Here is a 15,800-nt window from a genome sequence, read left to right on the forward strand (position 1 = left end):
ACTTATGTACACACACGATAATTACATATGTATAAACGGTGAAGAGAAGAAGCGATAACGGAGGCGTAAATCGTGAAACACACTGTAAAAAGGTTAAAAAAAAAAAAAGAAAAAAAGGAGTAAAACACACGCAGTAAAAACTGGAAACGCTAAGACCCCTTTCCCAGTTCTTATACTGAGTATTAAATCTGAACTAATCGACTGAGTATTATTTTTATATCGAGCGTAATAATATTAATAAAATTAATATAAATTAAAACGCGAGACAGAGAATGATGGGTTGAATCGTACGCGAAAACCGAGAGAAAACTATTGTAAAGACAGCGAGATGACAGATGCGTTCTCTTTTTCTTCTTTCGACTTTCTCTTTTTTCTGTTTAAACACGAATTGAAAAGACTAAAAAGAAGGAGAAAAAGAGAAATGAAATTTTAAAGGAAAAAGGAAAGAGGAGAAGGAAAACGCATGCGACTAATGATTGCGAGCGCCCTGATTACAATATTTTGTATACAACCACAACGCGAAGTGAGAAAAAATTGCGAACGAATTGAGAGAAGCGACAAAGAAATAGAAGGAGAAAGATAAATAATTAACGATGGAAGATCGTGATGCAAGATCCGATGAATGCCAGAATTTTTTTTTTTTTTGCGATACGAAGCTTTGATCGGCCGGAAACTAACTTAAAACAAAAACAAAGAAAGAGAATTCGATATGTAACAACGGTGTTGTACGTTAATTACATACATGATGCAGCAATAGAACGACGATAAGGAAATGATAAAAAGAAAATGAATTACTTTTGTATCCGCAGTTATCTATGATAATAAGTTAGTCGGGTTAAGGCCAGCAGCTGTTGAGATTATTCATGGTTGTGTGTATCATTATAAGTATTTTGAATTGTTGAATAGTAATTAGTGTAAGCGGTGGCTTGAACGGGGCGACGTCCCATGCCCACAAAATGCACCATGAGGAGACGTCGCGTCGTCCAAGTTCGGTCTCAAGTATATTTCAACAATTGTCAGATATACATTTTTTCTCTTCGTCATCCAAGATATTTAAAACTCTCGTCCCGTATCGATCGATCATATTTTATTTTACTTGTATTTTATATATATATACATATAACATGTATATGTATTTTTTAAAATAATTGTACTTGTAACAAGTCGTGTCTCCCATACACGAGATCATTGGGGTCTTTTTTTTTAATTTGTAATTACCGTGAAGCACATTTATTGTCCATGACAGACGAATCTAACTTACGGGTCTAATTTTTTTCAAACTTCGTACTCTTCATGTAACTCTATACGCATACTGTTTCTATCTGATTTCGAAATCATTCTCATTCTCTTTTCTTTTTTTAATCAGAACCATATTTTTGAATTTCTTCTTCTTCTTCTTCTTCTTTTTCTTTTTCTCTTCTTCTTTATTGAATATTTTTAAGCTATTTATTGAATCGAATATTGCTATGTAATTTGTTAAAAATTCTTTCAACGACTTATTTTCTACATGTTTTTCTTGTCTTTATTTCGAAACCATGCTTCATATGCATACCTGTGACTCTGCCAATGGTTCATTGATGAATCTCTTTAGAAAAAAAAAAAAAAAAAAAAAAAAAAAAAAAGGAAAAAAAAAAAAAAAAAAAAAAANAAAAAAAAAAAAAAAAGGAAGATAGAAAAATAAAAAAAGAACAGAGCGAGAATTGCGATCACTCGACGTCTCTTATTTTTGCACCTACCGCCTAGCTAAGTCAAAGAAGTATTGTGTGTACTGTGTTTGTTGTTAACACGTTTGCCTTTCGACTCATTAAAAAAAAAAAAATTTTTTTTCATCTAATCTCCTTTAAATATGTCAAAAGTTAACGTTTGTTCTTCATCATTTCTCGTAACGTGCAAACGTGTCAATGCAACAGACACAGCAGATCGGCGGGCAAAGGACCAAAATGTACAACAACTGTGTTTGCCCATTCTTATGGTTGGTATGATTCGTTAAACGTGTGAAACGAGATCGAAGCTGTAATTGTATTGATGGATTTTTAAGCGAAAAAATGTTGACATTATTTTCGGGGGGGCATCTTACTGCAAGGGCATTGTTGTGATATCACAGATGCAGCTTCATTGAAACTTAAATTAAAAAAAGTAATGCGTTAACGATTTGTTGCGATCAATGTCATCATTGACCGCGTGTGTCCGATATTGTACGTGGAATTTAATTTTTTTATATAAAGATCTGTTTAGAAATGAAACATCAAAAAGGAGTCGATGTCTTTCTTACCGAAATTCATGTCTGTTTCTTTTTTTTCATGACTTCTTTTTTTTATGTAAAACAATTTTGTTTTATCAACATTTTCATGCACTGTCTTTTGTTTTAGACAAATTAAAAGCAATTTTAGATATTTTCTTTTTTTTTTTCGACAAGTTTTTCTTCGACAGATTGCTACGAGTTTAAATTTGAAATTGACCGGAAGTGATCAAGGTGAGTCATTTCACTTCTACGCGACAACAAAAAGAAAACAGAAATATATATATATATATATATATCTTACATTTTTATAAACGATAAATTAAAGAAAAATATAGAAACGTTTAATTCATATGAAATACTGGAACAAATATTGGAACAAACGTTGTTTATAGATCACTTTTGTTTTCATCGAGAATAATCATCCCCGCTGTTTTAATTTTCATTGCAATTTAATTTTAATGAACAGTCATTTTTTTATCCACAAGATCATTATTTTACCGAATTTGATAAAAACATTTTCTCGATTGTTTTACGGATGAGAAAAAAATATTTTATACAATGGTAATTTGATGCACGTAGTACGAAATTTTAATACGTCATTTCCAACCTTACTGCGCGTAGTTCGTTCTTCCGCTACTCGCCATCTTGTGCAGGTTGCGTGTAGATTTGTGTTCCTCGATTTGAAACAGATTTTCCCGATCCGAGCGTTGCTCCTGTCCAAATTAAGGATTTCAAGCGATCGAAGAAGATGAGTTACGGTAGACCACCGCCTCGAATTGATGGGATGGTGTCCTTAAAAGTGGACAATCTCACGTACAGAACGACGCCGGAGGATCTGAGACGCGTGTTCGAAAGATGTGGCGAGGTCGGCGACATTTACATACCGAGGGACCGATTTACTCGAGAAAGTCGTGGATTCGCGTTTGTCAGGTACGTATGCAAAAGAATCTAGATTTTTGTTTCCTATTTCTTAATTCGTCGTCCATGTTCTGCTAATTACGATTTATCAATATGACGTCACTTTTACTACATGTTTTAGTACATATTTAGATAATAAAGCTTGTATCTACTAACAAACATTTTATACAAACTGTATATATTATCTAATAAATTATTTATGTTATACAGGGTCTGACCTGCGACTCTTGGTCAACCAATTAGATTCTACATGTAAGAATGTGTTGGAAAAGAAAGAACAAAATTATTTCATTAAAGTCTTGGTTTTTGAGAACATTGAGTTTGAAAATTTATCAATTATACTTGAATGTGGCTAACTCCATATCAGATAAACGCGAATAATCAGAATATTCTGCGCGCAAAAATAAAGATGTAGAGTAAAATTTTTTCATTGAAAGCGCCATTTTCAAAGAAATATGCTTTGAATGTATGTTTTATTGAAGATTACCTGAAGTACGCATGTAATCAAACTCGATTTTCTCGAAAGATGGAGCATCTTGCTGAAAAACTTTATTCTACGTTTATTTATTTTGGCACGTAGAATAATCTCCTGTTATTTTTTTTTTTTTAGTCTAGAATTAGTTAAATTCAAGTATACTCGATAAATTTTCTTGAAAACGAAAGCTTTAATAAAAAAATTTCATTTTTTCTTTTTGACATAATTTTGCATATAGAATCATCTCCCAGTAGGTTGATCACGAGTCACGGGACATCTTATGTGTGTGTTGTATATATATGTTCTATGTATCAGCAATAATGTTTTCATTATTCTCAATTATTATTTAAGATTTTATGACAAGCGTGATGCAGAAGATGCGTTGGATGCTATGGATGGAAGGCTGTTAGATGGTAGGGAACTTCGAGTTCAAATGGCACGGTATGGACGACCAACATCACCACACCGAAGTCGTGGCAGCCGTAGGCGAGGAAGGTAACTATTATTGAATTTTATTATATACACAATCTATTTTATGTTTATGCTAGAATACAGACAAACACTGTTGCATACATCGTTAATAAAAACGTTCAGACACTTGTGTATATATTGTGGTAATTTTTCTAAAATTTCATTGGCATTGTAATGAAATACAATTATTTATATTGGTAAAATTTGAAACAAATCTGGGAATTACATAAAAGTTACAAGATATTTATTGCAAATATATGCTTAATAAAAAATTAATATATAGCATTAATAGTTAAACGTACAATTAGTGTTGAAAATGATTCCAGTAAATATTGCAATGAAAAATTGATTAGTGATACTTTATGAATTTTTTTGGTAATTTCTGCAGTGTGCATATTTGCAATGACTTCTAACTTCTATGTAGATTTTCAGATCTGTTTCAAGTTTAATTGCTATAATCATAAGTATAATCTGAAATTTTATAAGTATAATTATACTTATAAAATTTCAAGACTTGTATAATACATACATATAATATATTATTACTAGTAAGTAATACTTATAAGAAGTATCTGAATATTTACGAATCACAGGAAATGTTAGTAATTAAAAATACGAAAGAGATTATAAAATCAAAAAGTTCTTTTTTTGTTACGTTTTGTTCACAGATCACGTAGCAGAAGCAGGGATCGAAGACGCTCACGTTCCAGATCACGTAGTAGATCAAGGAGTCGCGATAGAGATCGTAGGCGTTCGTATAGCCGTAGTCGTAGTCGCTCGCGTTCTGATAGTAAGAGCTCGCGCGGAAAGTCCCGTTCTCGCAGCAAATCTCCAGATAGGCAAAAAGACAGTCGCTCCAAATCAAGGTAAGTTTTATAACTATAAATGTTTCGTAAAATTTAGTTATAAATTATAAACTTGTGATATAAGATACTAACTATATGTAATGATAAATATTTACAACATAATCGTTTTTTTTTTCATACAGGGACTGAAGTAATTGAACCATATACAAGTACAACTGTGAACAGATGCACGTGCCGCGAGTGCAGAATAATCGTTTCTTGAGAACAAAAAGGTATTCTATTACCCTCTATATCTAGAGCAACACTGTCGCACGTTCACATTTCTTCTGTCACTTACATATTAATTATGACGATGCACTATTTGGGTTGGAAAAAAAAATAACCCAATACTAATTTTAATGTAATGTATCTAAACTGTGAGTTTAACAAGCTCACGGAAATTTTCATTTACAAGTTTTCGTAATTATTCTTGCTCTGTTAAGTGATATATTATCTCGAGTAATACTTATTTCTGATCAGAAGAAAGTAAATGTGTTTTTCTGTAAACGTGTTGATGCGACCGAAACAGCTTGTTTTAATCAATCAATTAAAGTTTGTTATTATCCTATTAAGAGCTTCGAAATAAATTTTCTAACACTTATGATCTTTCATTTTGCTCTGAAATAATAATTGGAATTTTGACGCTTCAAACAGAGCAAATAATATTCGAGTTCATGCATTCTATGAATAAATAAATAAAAGAAATGGTTATTGATTTGATCACATTGTTCTTATTTTATGTTGAAATATAGCGTGCACAATTTTTAGTACATTTCGATATAAGTGAGTTATAAATGATTACAGTTACAATTTATTCTTTTTTTTTCCGTTTCTTGAGTAGCTGAATGAATAGTTTAAACTATGTCGTATACATAAGTAATAACATGAAACCAACTGTTTCGATAAAATTACCGATTGTGAAATCGTTTCCGTTATTATATAAAATTATTCGAACCAAGCAAGGTGGATTAAATATTCCTGGAAATACATGAGGGTGTTGATATGGTAATTAGCAGGTAATGTAAACTGTATGTGGTCGACTTGAGTCCGACTTCTGTACAAAGTTTAAGCTAAATTTTTAAATCGTAACATTCTGAATAATTTTCTATTGTTTGTGATTATAACTTGACAAGTTACGATTATGACACGAAAGAAAATGAAAAATTAAAAGTCGCGATACATATAGATTGTAGACATAAGTTCTGCGTTTCTGTAACAGTATACAAGTTTATTTATGTAAGTTTGCCATTTATAATAAAGTATAATAAAATGCAGAAGACGGAACTATTCACATAATTTTACAGAGTGTTTAAAAACCACATATACATAGATGCAGATAATACTATTAGCAAAGTGATAAGTTACTCGCAAAATTTTGTATTATTTATATTTATCTACGAAAATATTCCGACATCGTAATTATAGATTTTCTTCTATCGAGTACAATGAGACTATAAAAACGCAATGTTCCCAATTAAAATTATAAATTTAAGAAACTTGACTCTTCTATGTTTACTTATTACTGTTAAAATATTTTAATTGTTTATATCTGAATGTCATTAACTTCCTCGAATCTTGTACGCTATTGTTAAGCTTAGATAAACCAAATGCTAGAATTTAAGATAATTTAGCATTTAACCATTGGTCTTATCTTTAATATTATAATCAAACATATTTCAACAAAAAAAAAAGAGAGAGAGAGAGAGAGAGAAAGATATAAAAATCCTCACACACGGATGTAACACGTTTATTCCTTATAACTAAGTTGTAATTTTATGGTGCCACAGGCGGTGGAAAGGAGTGGCGTGGCGAGTGTAGCTGATGATGGGGTAGCTGAGAGTAAGCAGTAAGCCGAGTAGCAGGGCTGTAAGCAGTTTGCAGTAGCGAGCGGTTGGTGGTCTGGTGAAAGCAGGTTCGCGCGAGTCGATCAGGGCGAGAAAAAGAGAGAAAGTGTGTGAGCGAAAGCTGTTTCTCTCTCTGTGGGGGGTCGGCATGCAGAAATTGCAGAGGGTACGGTCTCGAGAATGCAGAGAAATATGCAGAGAGCTCAACGAAAAGCTACACGCGGTTGCTGATCTCGACCATCGTCCGGTTTGCAGGTAGCACGTGAGCATCACCAGACCTCGCGAGCAACGACTCGACATTTCAACTGTTATATCTACCAATTGCTTCGCGTATTTCTTGAAACAAATAATTTCTCCAGTAATGGTCCATTCAAAATCAGCTATGTATTATCTTATTTTCAGCTATAGGTCTCATTCATAAGTTGAATGTTTAAATATCGATTTTCTAAGTACGAATATCCTTTTCCAAAATTACGTAACGTCAGCTATATATTTCATTTCATTTCAATGGTTCGTTTTATACATTTTTTAAATTCATTTCTTCCAACATGATCTAATCTAATTTTAAAAACAAATCTTTTAACTTTGATTTCTATTTTTCTAAAAATAGTTATTAAAATTCAGAACATAATACTCGTTAACGTCGTTTTCTATAAAGTCTGCAATGATTCCAGTTCTTATCATGGATCTTATCACTATTCGTATAGTGATCATCGCTTGAAACACTTGCCGCCACATTTTAAATAATTGGGAACATTTTAAGGGTGGGCAAATGGGATCCTTTCGTTTTTCCTGTACTCTTTTTTTTTTCAGGTATCAGCAAACATCAATAAAGTAGTAAGTATTATTTAGAGGTAAGGCAATGTTACAGTAAATAAAGGATTTCTTTTTAAGGGGAAGAATGAAAATTTTTGTAGAGATATATGAAGAGTTCGATCAATAAAGAATTCTTATTGAAGAAATAGAATTTTTTATTTCTTATTTGTACAAATGGAAGATTACAAGTCCTCTCAATATCCACGAACAATCTTTTACTCGACTTTCTAAATAGTATTAGTCTAAAATTTCCATTGTCCTACAAGTTGAATAATTTAACAATATTAATAAAAATATATTACATTTTTCTTACAATCTTAACTGTAATCATGCATGATCATTCATAATTGTGATAAATATTTCTATCATTTATATTAAAAATGTAATATCTTAAATGGCTTGATGCGTAAAATTACGCAAAACTTTATCATATATATTTCATTTAAATATTCCTAAATGCTATTAAGACATGCAAATGTATATATAAGATAAAAAATGTTACAAATTATTTATCTTTAATCTTATCTCCTGTAGGTTTCTTCCAAATATATAATTTGCAGTAAAGAGCTACAATATATAATACAAGAGCTATAATATGCCCGGAGAAATGAACAAGTTTGTAATAAACCAGATTTTCTTTGAAATCTAATAGTAAAAATGACATTCCCAAGTATGCCATGCAAGTTGTTTTCTCATACCATCCTAGCAAGTACCACAATTTTTTTGCCTACAAAGGAAAGTTAGATGAATTTAAAGTTCAATTAATAATTATGAACAAATATCGAGAATAGAACTTACAATACTGTTTTCTGTTTGCTGATAAAATTTGATGAATATATCTTCGGATAACATAAAAAGAGGAATTTGACAAAAGCAAACAACATAACCAGCTGACCAACCATGCCAGATAGCAGAAAGCAGCAAAGTTAAGACAGCTCGCATACTTTTTATTGGCAATCGTTTATAGATATAGACACCAAACCAATATTGAACACAATTGTTCCATATTTTCATAGCTGTTCTTGTCGAATTGCATTTTTCTAATTTCCAAACATTCATGTTGTATACAGTTTCAAAATCCAATTCTTCATTTTCCAATTTCTCAGGTGTTTTACATCTGTAATATTTGTATATTCTATTTTTCTTTCAAATGATAAATTTATCAAGAGATGATAAATTTGTTGTTCTTACAGTTCCTCTGTTGTTTTATAATCTTTAGGTCCTAGTCCTTGTATAGGCTTACATCTTGTAGGATATGCTCCTAGTCCAGCCATTTGACACCCACATTCTGCTAAACTCATTCCAATATACATTCGTGCTCGAAAAAGTACAAATGTAGGATACATATAAAAGTGTCTATAAAGAAAAGATCTTTCTGCATATTCCTCTGTTAAAATATACTGAAATATAAAGTAGAATCATAGTTCATCATTCATAGTTCTCATGATTTCAATATTATATTTTAGTAGTTGATATTACTCTAGTGGGGTAATAATAATCCATTATAAAAAAAAGCACAAGAAAGCATGCAACTTGTTTCAGTTTGTATAATGTAAATGGCCATGGATCTACTACTTTAGAAAATGGTCTATATAGATGATCCCAATACGTTCTATATCGGTAATATGGTCCTATGGAGAGAAATATTGTGTTTAGTTTTATATAAAAATTAGATTAATTATAGTTAAAGTATTATAGAATTACCAGTTAAAAGTCCCATATATCCAAAGCCATAATGAAAGACATCTAAGAATCCAACATTTTTCATTGCTTCATTACGTACACCTTCTAAATCATCAACTGGAGGATTAATAGATGCATTTAGTTCAAAAGCTAGACCAGATAATTTTAATGTTAATATCATCAGTATAAGATTTGTATGATTTGCTGGTACAGGCAAACCAATGTAATCCCCTAATCGACATATAACAAGTAGGTAAAAAAACGAAAAAATAAAGCTGACTATGTGACATTTCCTGCAAATAGTAAAATTTGGAAATATTATTAGTAAATTTTATATAAAAGAATAGAATGTAAAAAGAAAATATATAAGTTATTTAAGTATATTTAAATTATAATTTTTTATTAAATTAATTTTTATATTTTACGTTCAATATCGGATACAATAAATAATAAAATTTTTCATCTATTTAATAAATTTTTATAATTTAATGATAAATCAATAATAATAATACATTTTTGTACACATGATTAAGACTAAAAAAAGAAAATCATGACTCATTATATTAAGATTGCCAGTCGGCGATCAAATTGCAATTGATAGTAATTTGATATTTAAGTACTGATTGTGTCTCTTAAAAATATATATATATTTATGAATGACGCACTTGTGTAATGTATTTATAGTTTTAAATAACAAAATCACATCAAGCAAAATACGATAACATTATGATTAAATAAATAAGTAATGACTTAAAAAATATTATGAAAATAATCTTAAAATTATTTCACTTAAAATTAACTTAATTTTGAAACACATTATATAAATGATAAAATACTCTCAACTTAGATTAATAAATAAATATAATTAATAAATTAACATGTCATACTTTAAGGAAATCTTGGTTATAATAACCGCATTAATTATAGTCAGAATCAAAGGAAAAAATATATGACGTCCAGAAACAATTCCTGTCAATAGGATGCCAATAATCGTGCCAATCCATTTCTTTGCTTCTGGATCTTCAATTTTTCGATAATAAAATCCGAAAAATACACAGAACAACAGCAATGCAACATAAACTACATCAGCCCACATTGTATCAACTCAACTGCACAAACTACTATGTCTCCTATACTTGTATCCTATCCTGTCCCACCGACTACAATCAATCGGTGAACTTTGTACGTAAATAAATATTATTACGAAACAATTCTAGTAATTTACACTTGTTTACACTGGATTTCCTTTGTATTTAAATTTCAGCTGCAGGAAATGATAGGAATGTTATATTTTTATTGTTTTTGCAAATTTTACTGACGAACGTAATTTTTTTTGCGTAACTTGTCAATTTAGTAAAATAAAATTTTATGTTACTTATATCTTAATGATGTGTAATTTAAATAACAGAAATATTTTCCTTACAGATTTTTTCTTGACTTTTAAGTCAATGATTTAGTAAAATGAAATCATACATGAAAGGCGAGATATTAAATAACGACACAAATATAATTTAGTTATTTTAATAATTATATTTATATATAATTAAACAAGGACATTTCCATTAAACGCATATTTTAAATGCGTTTAATCAATTAGTATCAATATGAAAGTAGATTTTTAACTGTTCATTATTGTTAATAGTAGCTGTGACATCAAATAGTTCTTAATTGACTCAAGTTAAAACGTTCTAGGATTTTTTGCCGAGTGCTTTTTGCCTAAGTTCCGTTTTTTTCTGCAGGGCAAGCTCCTTTTGTTTCTTTTCGGCTTCTCGTTTTCTAGCCGCCTCTTCTCGTTGCTGTTTAACTATAGCTAATCGTGCTAAATCCGCGCGTGCTTCTTCCGTTTTGCCTGCTGCATGTAATTTTTGATAGTTTGCATATGCTCTCTGTCTTTCTAGTTGTTCTCTGAAACAAAGCAGAAAAGTGAATTTTCTAATCTTTATAATACATAAATTTCAATTTGTGTTTCATTGATTTTTACCGTTCTCTGCGAGATAAATCTGGTTTTGCCGAATCTAAAGATTGATTTAATTGGGATAATTTTTTTGCTTTTTTTTGTACTCTATTTGGATTTTCAACTTGAATTAAATTTTCTACACCTTTCGTCTTTCCCTGTAAATTTAAAAAGAAAAGGAAAATTATCACTTATTGATTGCCACGAATCCCTTATCAACTAATTTACCTCAGTTTCAGATTCTGATTCTGATTCACTGTCAGTATCTGTCCCCGATGAACTATGATTTTTTACTGAATCACCATGTGCTTTAGGTTCATCTTCTTCTTCACTAGAACTGTCCTTTCCTTTGTTCTTCTAAAAAGAACAATATTATTATAACTTTTAAATATGAAAGATCTCGTTTGTATTAATGAATTTCTATTTACCAGCCCCCTAAGTAAAATTTATGTAACATTTTTGAAAGAATAAATGCAAGTGGAGAGAACAGATGAAACAAATCATCTTAGGCTCTATCCATCGCTTTTGAATTCTCTTAAGAATTTTCTGAAGGTTTGTGCCCGGTTCTCTCAAACGGTATGTTGCACCGACATGGAGTATTGTGCTCCGTGAAAAATCTCAGTAATATGGTGCACACAATCACGCTCGACCGTCAAAGGATAATTCGACCTTACGTACTTAATAATAATATCTAAGCCGTCGTGCTGTTGGTTAACTTAAAAATACTGACTCTCCATTGGAGCTTTTTTTCCTCCTGGCGTCGTTGCTCCTCCAGCTCCTCAGGGTTAGTGAAGTGACGACTCCGGCCTTTGTAACTAACATATTTACCTGAAAGAAAATTATTTTGTCAAATCGAAATTCGTTCGTTGACGTTAAAACATACGGAATTGCGTTTTTCTCGCACAAAAATGTGGTGGGGAAAAGATGATGTTAACTGTATATGGAGTGTGAAATTAATAATAATTTGTCTACTTACCGCGCGGCATTTTTTCGAACCAGCTCGATCACAGCAGTTTAATGGCTATACGAAAATTTGAAGAAACACTCCTCTTCTCTATTTTGAGAAAGAGAAAGAGGAATTACTTTTAACGTCAAATTAATACTGCGCTGCTGCTTATTTAGTCGTCAGCCACGAGCTCTAGCGGCATAAACCATTGCATAGAATATTTGCGTGTATGGTTGGTAACATTTGTAGATTCATTAAAATAACTCAAGGATAGAAACAAATTTTTATGCAATCTAATTATGGTTACAGATAAATAAACTGATCCTTATTTTTGTGACAATATATAAAGTTATTTAAATATTGTACGACTTGGCTAGAATTTAATACTTATTTCTATCTATGATAAATATTAATAACTAACATAAGTTCCATAGTTATTTATGTATCTACTATAATTAATATTTATATTTGAATGCCATTTCAATTAGAATTTTTGCTATAAAATATATATAAATTTGATTGTATAATTTTTGCAGTGTCAGAAATTTGAACTGCATCGTGTTTGTTGGTCTTGAACAACATAGTTCATGCTTCAACGAATGATATGTGTTATCGCTCAATCGCTTAATAAACGTCAATTGCCAAATAAAACTGAAGAAATTAAATTTATTTTCTCAAAATCCCCTTTAAAATTGTTCAGTTTATTTTTCATTTTTGATATTCAAGTCCAATTAATTTTTTTGCAGATAGTAAAACTATTACGTGACTGTAATGGTTTCTTAAACCTATTCCGTTTTGCAATATAAAATAATACATTTTTACACATCAAATGGGTACCAATCGGTCTGCATTGAGTACCAATTATAAGTTATTCCATAACACGTCGAAACGCAATTTATCATGCATCTGTCTCCAATTTAAATTTGTAGACTAATTTTTTAATTTTTAATTTAAACAACTGTCTCTATTATAGCAATTCAGTTTCCTACAAAAATATTTTAATTTTTTAGAATTTGAATTGAAACGTTGTTAAACTTCCATTATTAAATTTAAATTGCAAAATTTAGTTGTCGGTTTCATTTTAATTTTAATTATTGCTACTTTGAATGCTTCATTTGTTGCGTAATTTTTTTTTTTTAACTGAGAAACAAAATTTGTATATGATTATTGTGAAGTGTTTTATATAAGATTCGTGTCTGGTTACTTTGAGAGTCTTGCAAAAAATTATTTAATGATTGGTATTGCTTCCTTTCGTTTATTACGTTATGACAGGCGGTTGCTTGTCATTGCTTAGTCACTACTGGCTGACGTTCTCTTAGTCTTCAATTTATATTATTTAAGAATAATTGGTTGGCTAGTTGCTTTTTAGGGGGGTCGATTGGGAGTTCTGGCCGTTTATAATACCAAAAGAATCATACGTAAAATGATTTCGTACAATATTTTATACAACTTGCAGTACATTTTTATCTCAGTATAAATTGTTAATTTTATTCATAATTTTATTGGATGTTATTATATATTAATTATTGATATTGCGTAATTTCAAAAAGATTTGAAATATTGCTAATATCAGCTATTTTGTGTTATGCATTCTTTGTTATTTTTAGAAAATTGTAAAATAATAATTAATCGTTTGATAATATTATAAGACGAAAGTTATTTTCCAATAGATTAATTAATCAGTATGAAGGAATGACAAAGATCTTTCAAGAAATAACGAAGATCTTTTACGATGTTTATAAAGTATCTAGTTAAAATTAAAACTATCGCTAGTTATTAAATTATTTGTTACAAGACCAAAGCAATCCTTTTAACAAATATCTATATTTTATTAAATTCGTTTATTGTTTTGCTGCAAATAGCATTCGAATAAAACCGCTCGTAGTGACAATTCAATATGGCGCGTTTCAGTACCGGACTACCATCTGGCGGCGTTTTCAAAAAGTACTTTACAATTCGAAAAGGAAGCAGCCAGTCTGTTTCGGGTATTTAAACTGGTTGGATGTAGATAGATCGTACTCTCGAGTGTTAGCCGGTGCCCGACTGTTTTGGTGTGCTCTGTCATTCACTTGAACAAGCCGTGAAAACGTATTCTATTTGTTCATCAGTGTTCGTTGTATTATAATCGTGGAATACGTCGTTTTTTACTTCTGTCGCGTTCAAAACCGATAATTCGATTGCTCTTCCGTGGTTCACGAGAAGTGTGTCAAAGTCGATGTAACGTGTTTCTGTGCGTCCATAGTCAATTGTAGCTGTAAGTGTCTACGGGTTTCGGATACGGTTCCTCTCCAATAAAAAATGGTAAGTCACGAAAACTTCTGCCTGGAATTTCATAATACTGAAATCATCAGTTATGTAACTAACACAGGGGAGGAAATCATCCTGATCATCATTTTCATCGCTGCTGTCAAAGTGTATCGTTGTCAAAAATTTCGTCCTATTTTTCATCCCCTTGCCGTATCTGAGAAATTTAAGGTTTTAAAAAAAAATCTACAGAATACACATAATACCGGAAATGTGTAAAATATGTAGCAGAACACCTGTTATAATATTTATAAAAACATTTGATGATTTGCACAAGCATCACATTCGTTACGTGGAATGAGGTTTAACTGTGATAAATTTAATTTTACATTTAACTTGAATTGATAATCACAGTATTATGGATTGCTGAATGTTTCAATATCTCGCTTTAGACTTTGTGTTATTTAAAAATGATTACATGATATCTTGTTTGGAAGAAATCAATCAATTTATACAATGAAATTTTCATACAATGAAAACAGATTTGACGTTTAACTTTAATTCGGAATAACCATGGATTAGCGAGTGTAAAATGAGTGAATTCGCACAATATGCGAATTCAATATTTCGTTTAAATGATGTATTATTATTCGAGAAGAATTCATTACTTGATATATTAGAGGAACAATGACGATGAATGATATTTGTATTAAAATTTCTAATCTTAATTCAGGATTGTAAAATTATCGGTCATCGAATGGATATTATATTATACATTACATTTATACAAACAAATATTTTGTTGTTTTAAATATTACGTTAAATATATATATGTATATACTGTATATTAATATATAATTAATAATATATATTATATTATTAGTATATTGCATAATATTAATATTTATTTAATATTACATTATAACATTATTTAATATCATATCTATTTGTTCTTAGTATAGAATTGAAGAAATGAATTGCTAACATTAAGAGAGTAGTGTAGAGAAAAATATTGACAAGACAGGGGATTAATTCGATCGCCAGAATCGCGTTTGAATGAATCTTGAAAGGAGCTTGTGCATCGATGTGACAGTCTTGTAGAGTCAAGGTTATTTCGTTTCCTTCACTATGCCTCATGAATGGGTACTCACCTATTCTACTTGCCCTTTAATCATTATAAAAAATACTCGAAATATCATCGGATTCTGTATTTAATAGAAAATCACACGTGTCTCTGAAATTGTTGTACAACCGATCACGGATGGTTCCGCGTATAAAAATAAATCGAAAGAAAGGAATATGTTTTCATTTAAGATGTCGCTTTTAAAAAAATTGAATTTGAAAATTCGACATTTTGTTAAT

The 15,800-nt window shown here is 30.4% G+C and overlaps 3 protein-coding genes across 4 annotated transcripts; 1 reads left to right on the forward strand and 2 right to left on the reverse strand.

Annotated features, from left to right (window-relative positions):
- Positions 1-2,855: 2,855 nt before the first annotated feature.
- LOC122534946 (serine/arginine-rich splicing factor 2) lies at positions 2,856-7,753 on the forward strand. 2 transcript variants are annotated; one of them, XR_006308020.1, is made up of 5 exons: positions 2,856-3,172; positions 3,987-4,130; positions 4,775-4,972; positions 5,095-5,184; positions 6,739-7,753. XR_006308020.1 is itself a non-coding variant. In XM_043666053.1 (4 exons), exons 1-4 carry the CDS (start codon positions 2,991-2,993, stop codon positions 5,099-5,101), a joined length of 531 nt encoding a protein of 176 aa, XP_043521988.1. In that variant the 5' UTR covers positions 2,856-2,990; the 3' UTR covers positions 5,102-5,280. The 2 variants fall into 2 exon arrangements, 1 of the variants encoding a protein (XP_043521988.1); XM_043666053.1 differs by lacking the exon at positions 6,739-7,753 and having other exon boundaries at positions 5,095-5,280.
- LOC122534942 (lysophospholipid acyltransferase 7) lies at positions 7,749-10,449 on the reverse strand. Its single transcript, XM_043666047.1, has 6 exons — positions 10,182-10,449; positions 9,316-9,587; positions 9,091-9,242; positions 8,803-9,011; positions 8,410-8,728; positions 7,749-8,338 (listed from the first exon to the last, which is right to left on the reverse strand). Exons 1-6 carry the CDS (start codon positions 10,388-10,390, stop codon positions 8,117-8,119), a joined length of 1,383 nt encoding a protein of 460 aa, XP_043521982.1. The 5' UTR covers positions 10,391-10,449; the 3' UTR covers positions 7,749-8,116.
- A 355-nt stretch (positions 10,450-10,804) lies between these two features.
- Positions 10,805-12,407, reverse strand: LOC122534945 (28 kDa heat- and acid-stable phosphoprotein). Its single transcript, XM_043666052.1, has 5 exons — positions 12,225-12,407; positions 11,979-12,076; positions 11,477-11,605; positions 11,276-11,406; positions 10,805-11,199 (listed from the first exon to the last, which is right to left on the reverse strand). Exons 1-5 carry the CDS (start codon positions 12,232-12,234, stop codon positions 10,983-10,985), a joined length of 585 nt encoding a protein of 194 aa, XP_043521987.1. The 5' UTR covers positions 12,235-12,407; the 3' UTR covers positions 10,805-10,982.
- Between the last annotated feature and the right edge of the window lie 3,393 nt (positions 12,408-15,800).

Source organism: Frieseomelitta varia, unplaced genomic scaffold (assembly GCF_011392965.1).
Source record: "Frieseomelitta varia isolate USP_RPSP 00005682 unplaced genomic scaffold, Fvar_1.2 scaffold_650, whole genome shotgun sequence".
In the NCBI taxonomy this organism is placed as follows: domain Eukaryota; kingdom Metazoa; phylum Arthropoda; class Insecta; order Hymenoptera; family Apidae; genus Frieseomelitta; species Frieseomelitta varia.

Bases quoted from the DNA above. Each gene is read 5' to 3' on its own strand.
- LOC122534945 (XM_043666052.1), bottom strand. The intron at 11,606-11,978 runs GTCAGTATTTTT...TGTTCTTTTTAG, and splicing joins AAAAAAAGCTCCAATGGAGA to AAGAACAAAGGAAAGGACAG. The intron at 11,200-11,275 runs GTAAAAATCAAT...GCTTTGTTTCAG, and splicing joins GATTTATCTCGCAGAGAACG to AGAACAACTAGAAAGACAGA.
- LOC122534942 (XM_043666047.1), bottom strand. From the start codon at position 10,390: ATGTGGGCTGATGTAGTTTATGTTGCATTGCTGTTGTTCTGTGTATTT. The intron at 9,588-10,181 runs GTATGACATGTT...TACTATTTGCAG, and splicing joins ATAACCAAGATTTCCTTAAA to GAAATGTCACATAGTCAGCT. The intron at 9,012-9,090 runs GTAATATCAACT...TTTATATTTCAG, and splicing joins ATTATTATTACCCCACTAGA to TATATTTTAACAGAGGAATA.
- LOC122534946 (XM_043666053.1), top strand. From the start codon at position 2,991: ATGAGTTACGGTAGACCACCGCCTCGAATTGATGGGATGGTGTCCTTA. The intron at 3,173-3,986 runs GTACGTATGCAA...TTATTATTTAAG, and splicing joins CGTGGATTCGCGTTTGTCAG to ATTTTATGACAAGCGTGATG. The intron at 4,131-4,774 runs GTAACTATTATT...TTTTGTTCACAG, and splicing joins GGCAGCCGTAGGCGAGGAAG to ATCACGTAGCAGAAGCAGGG.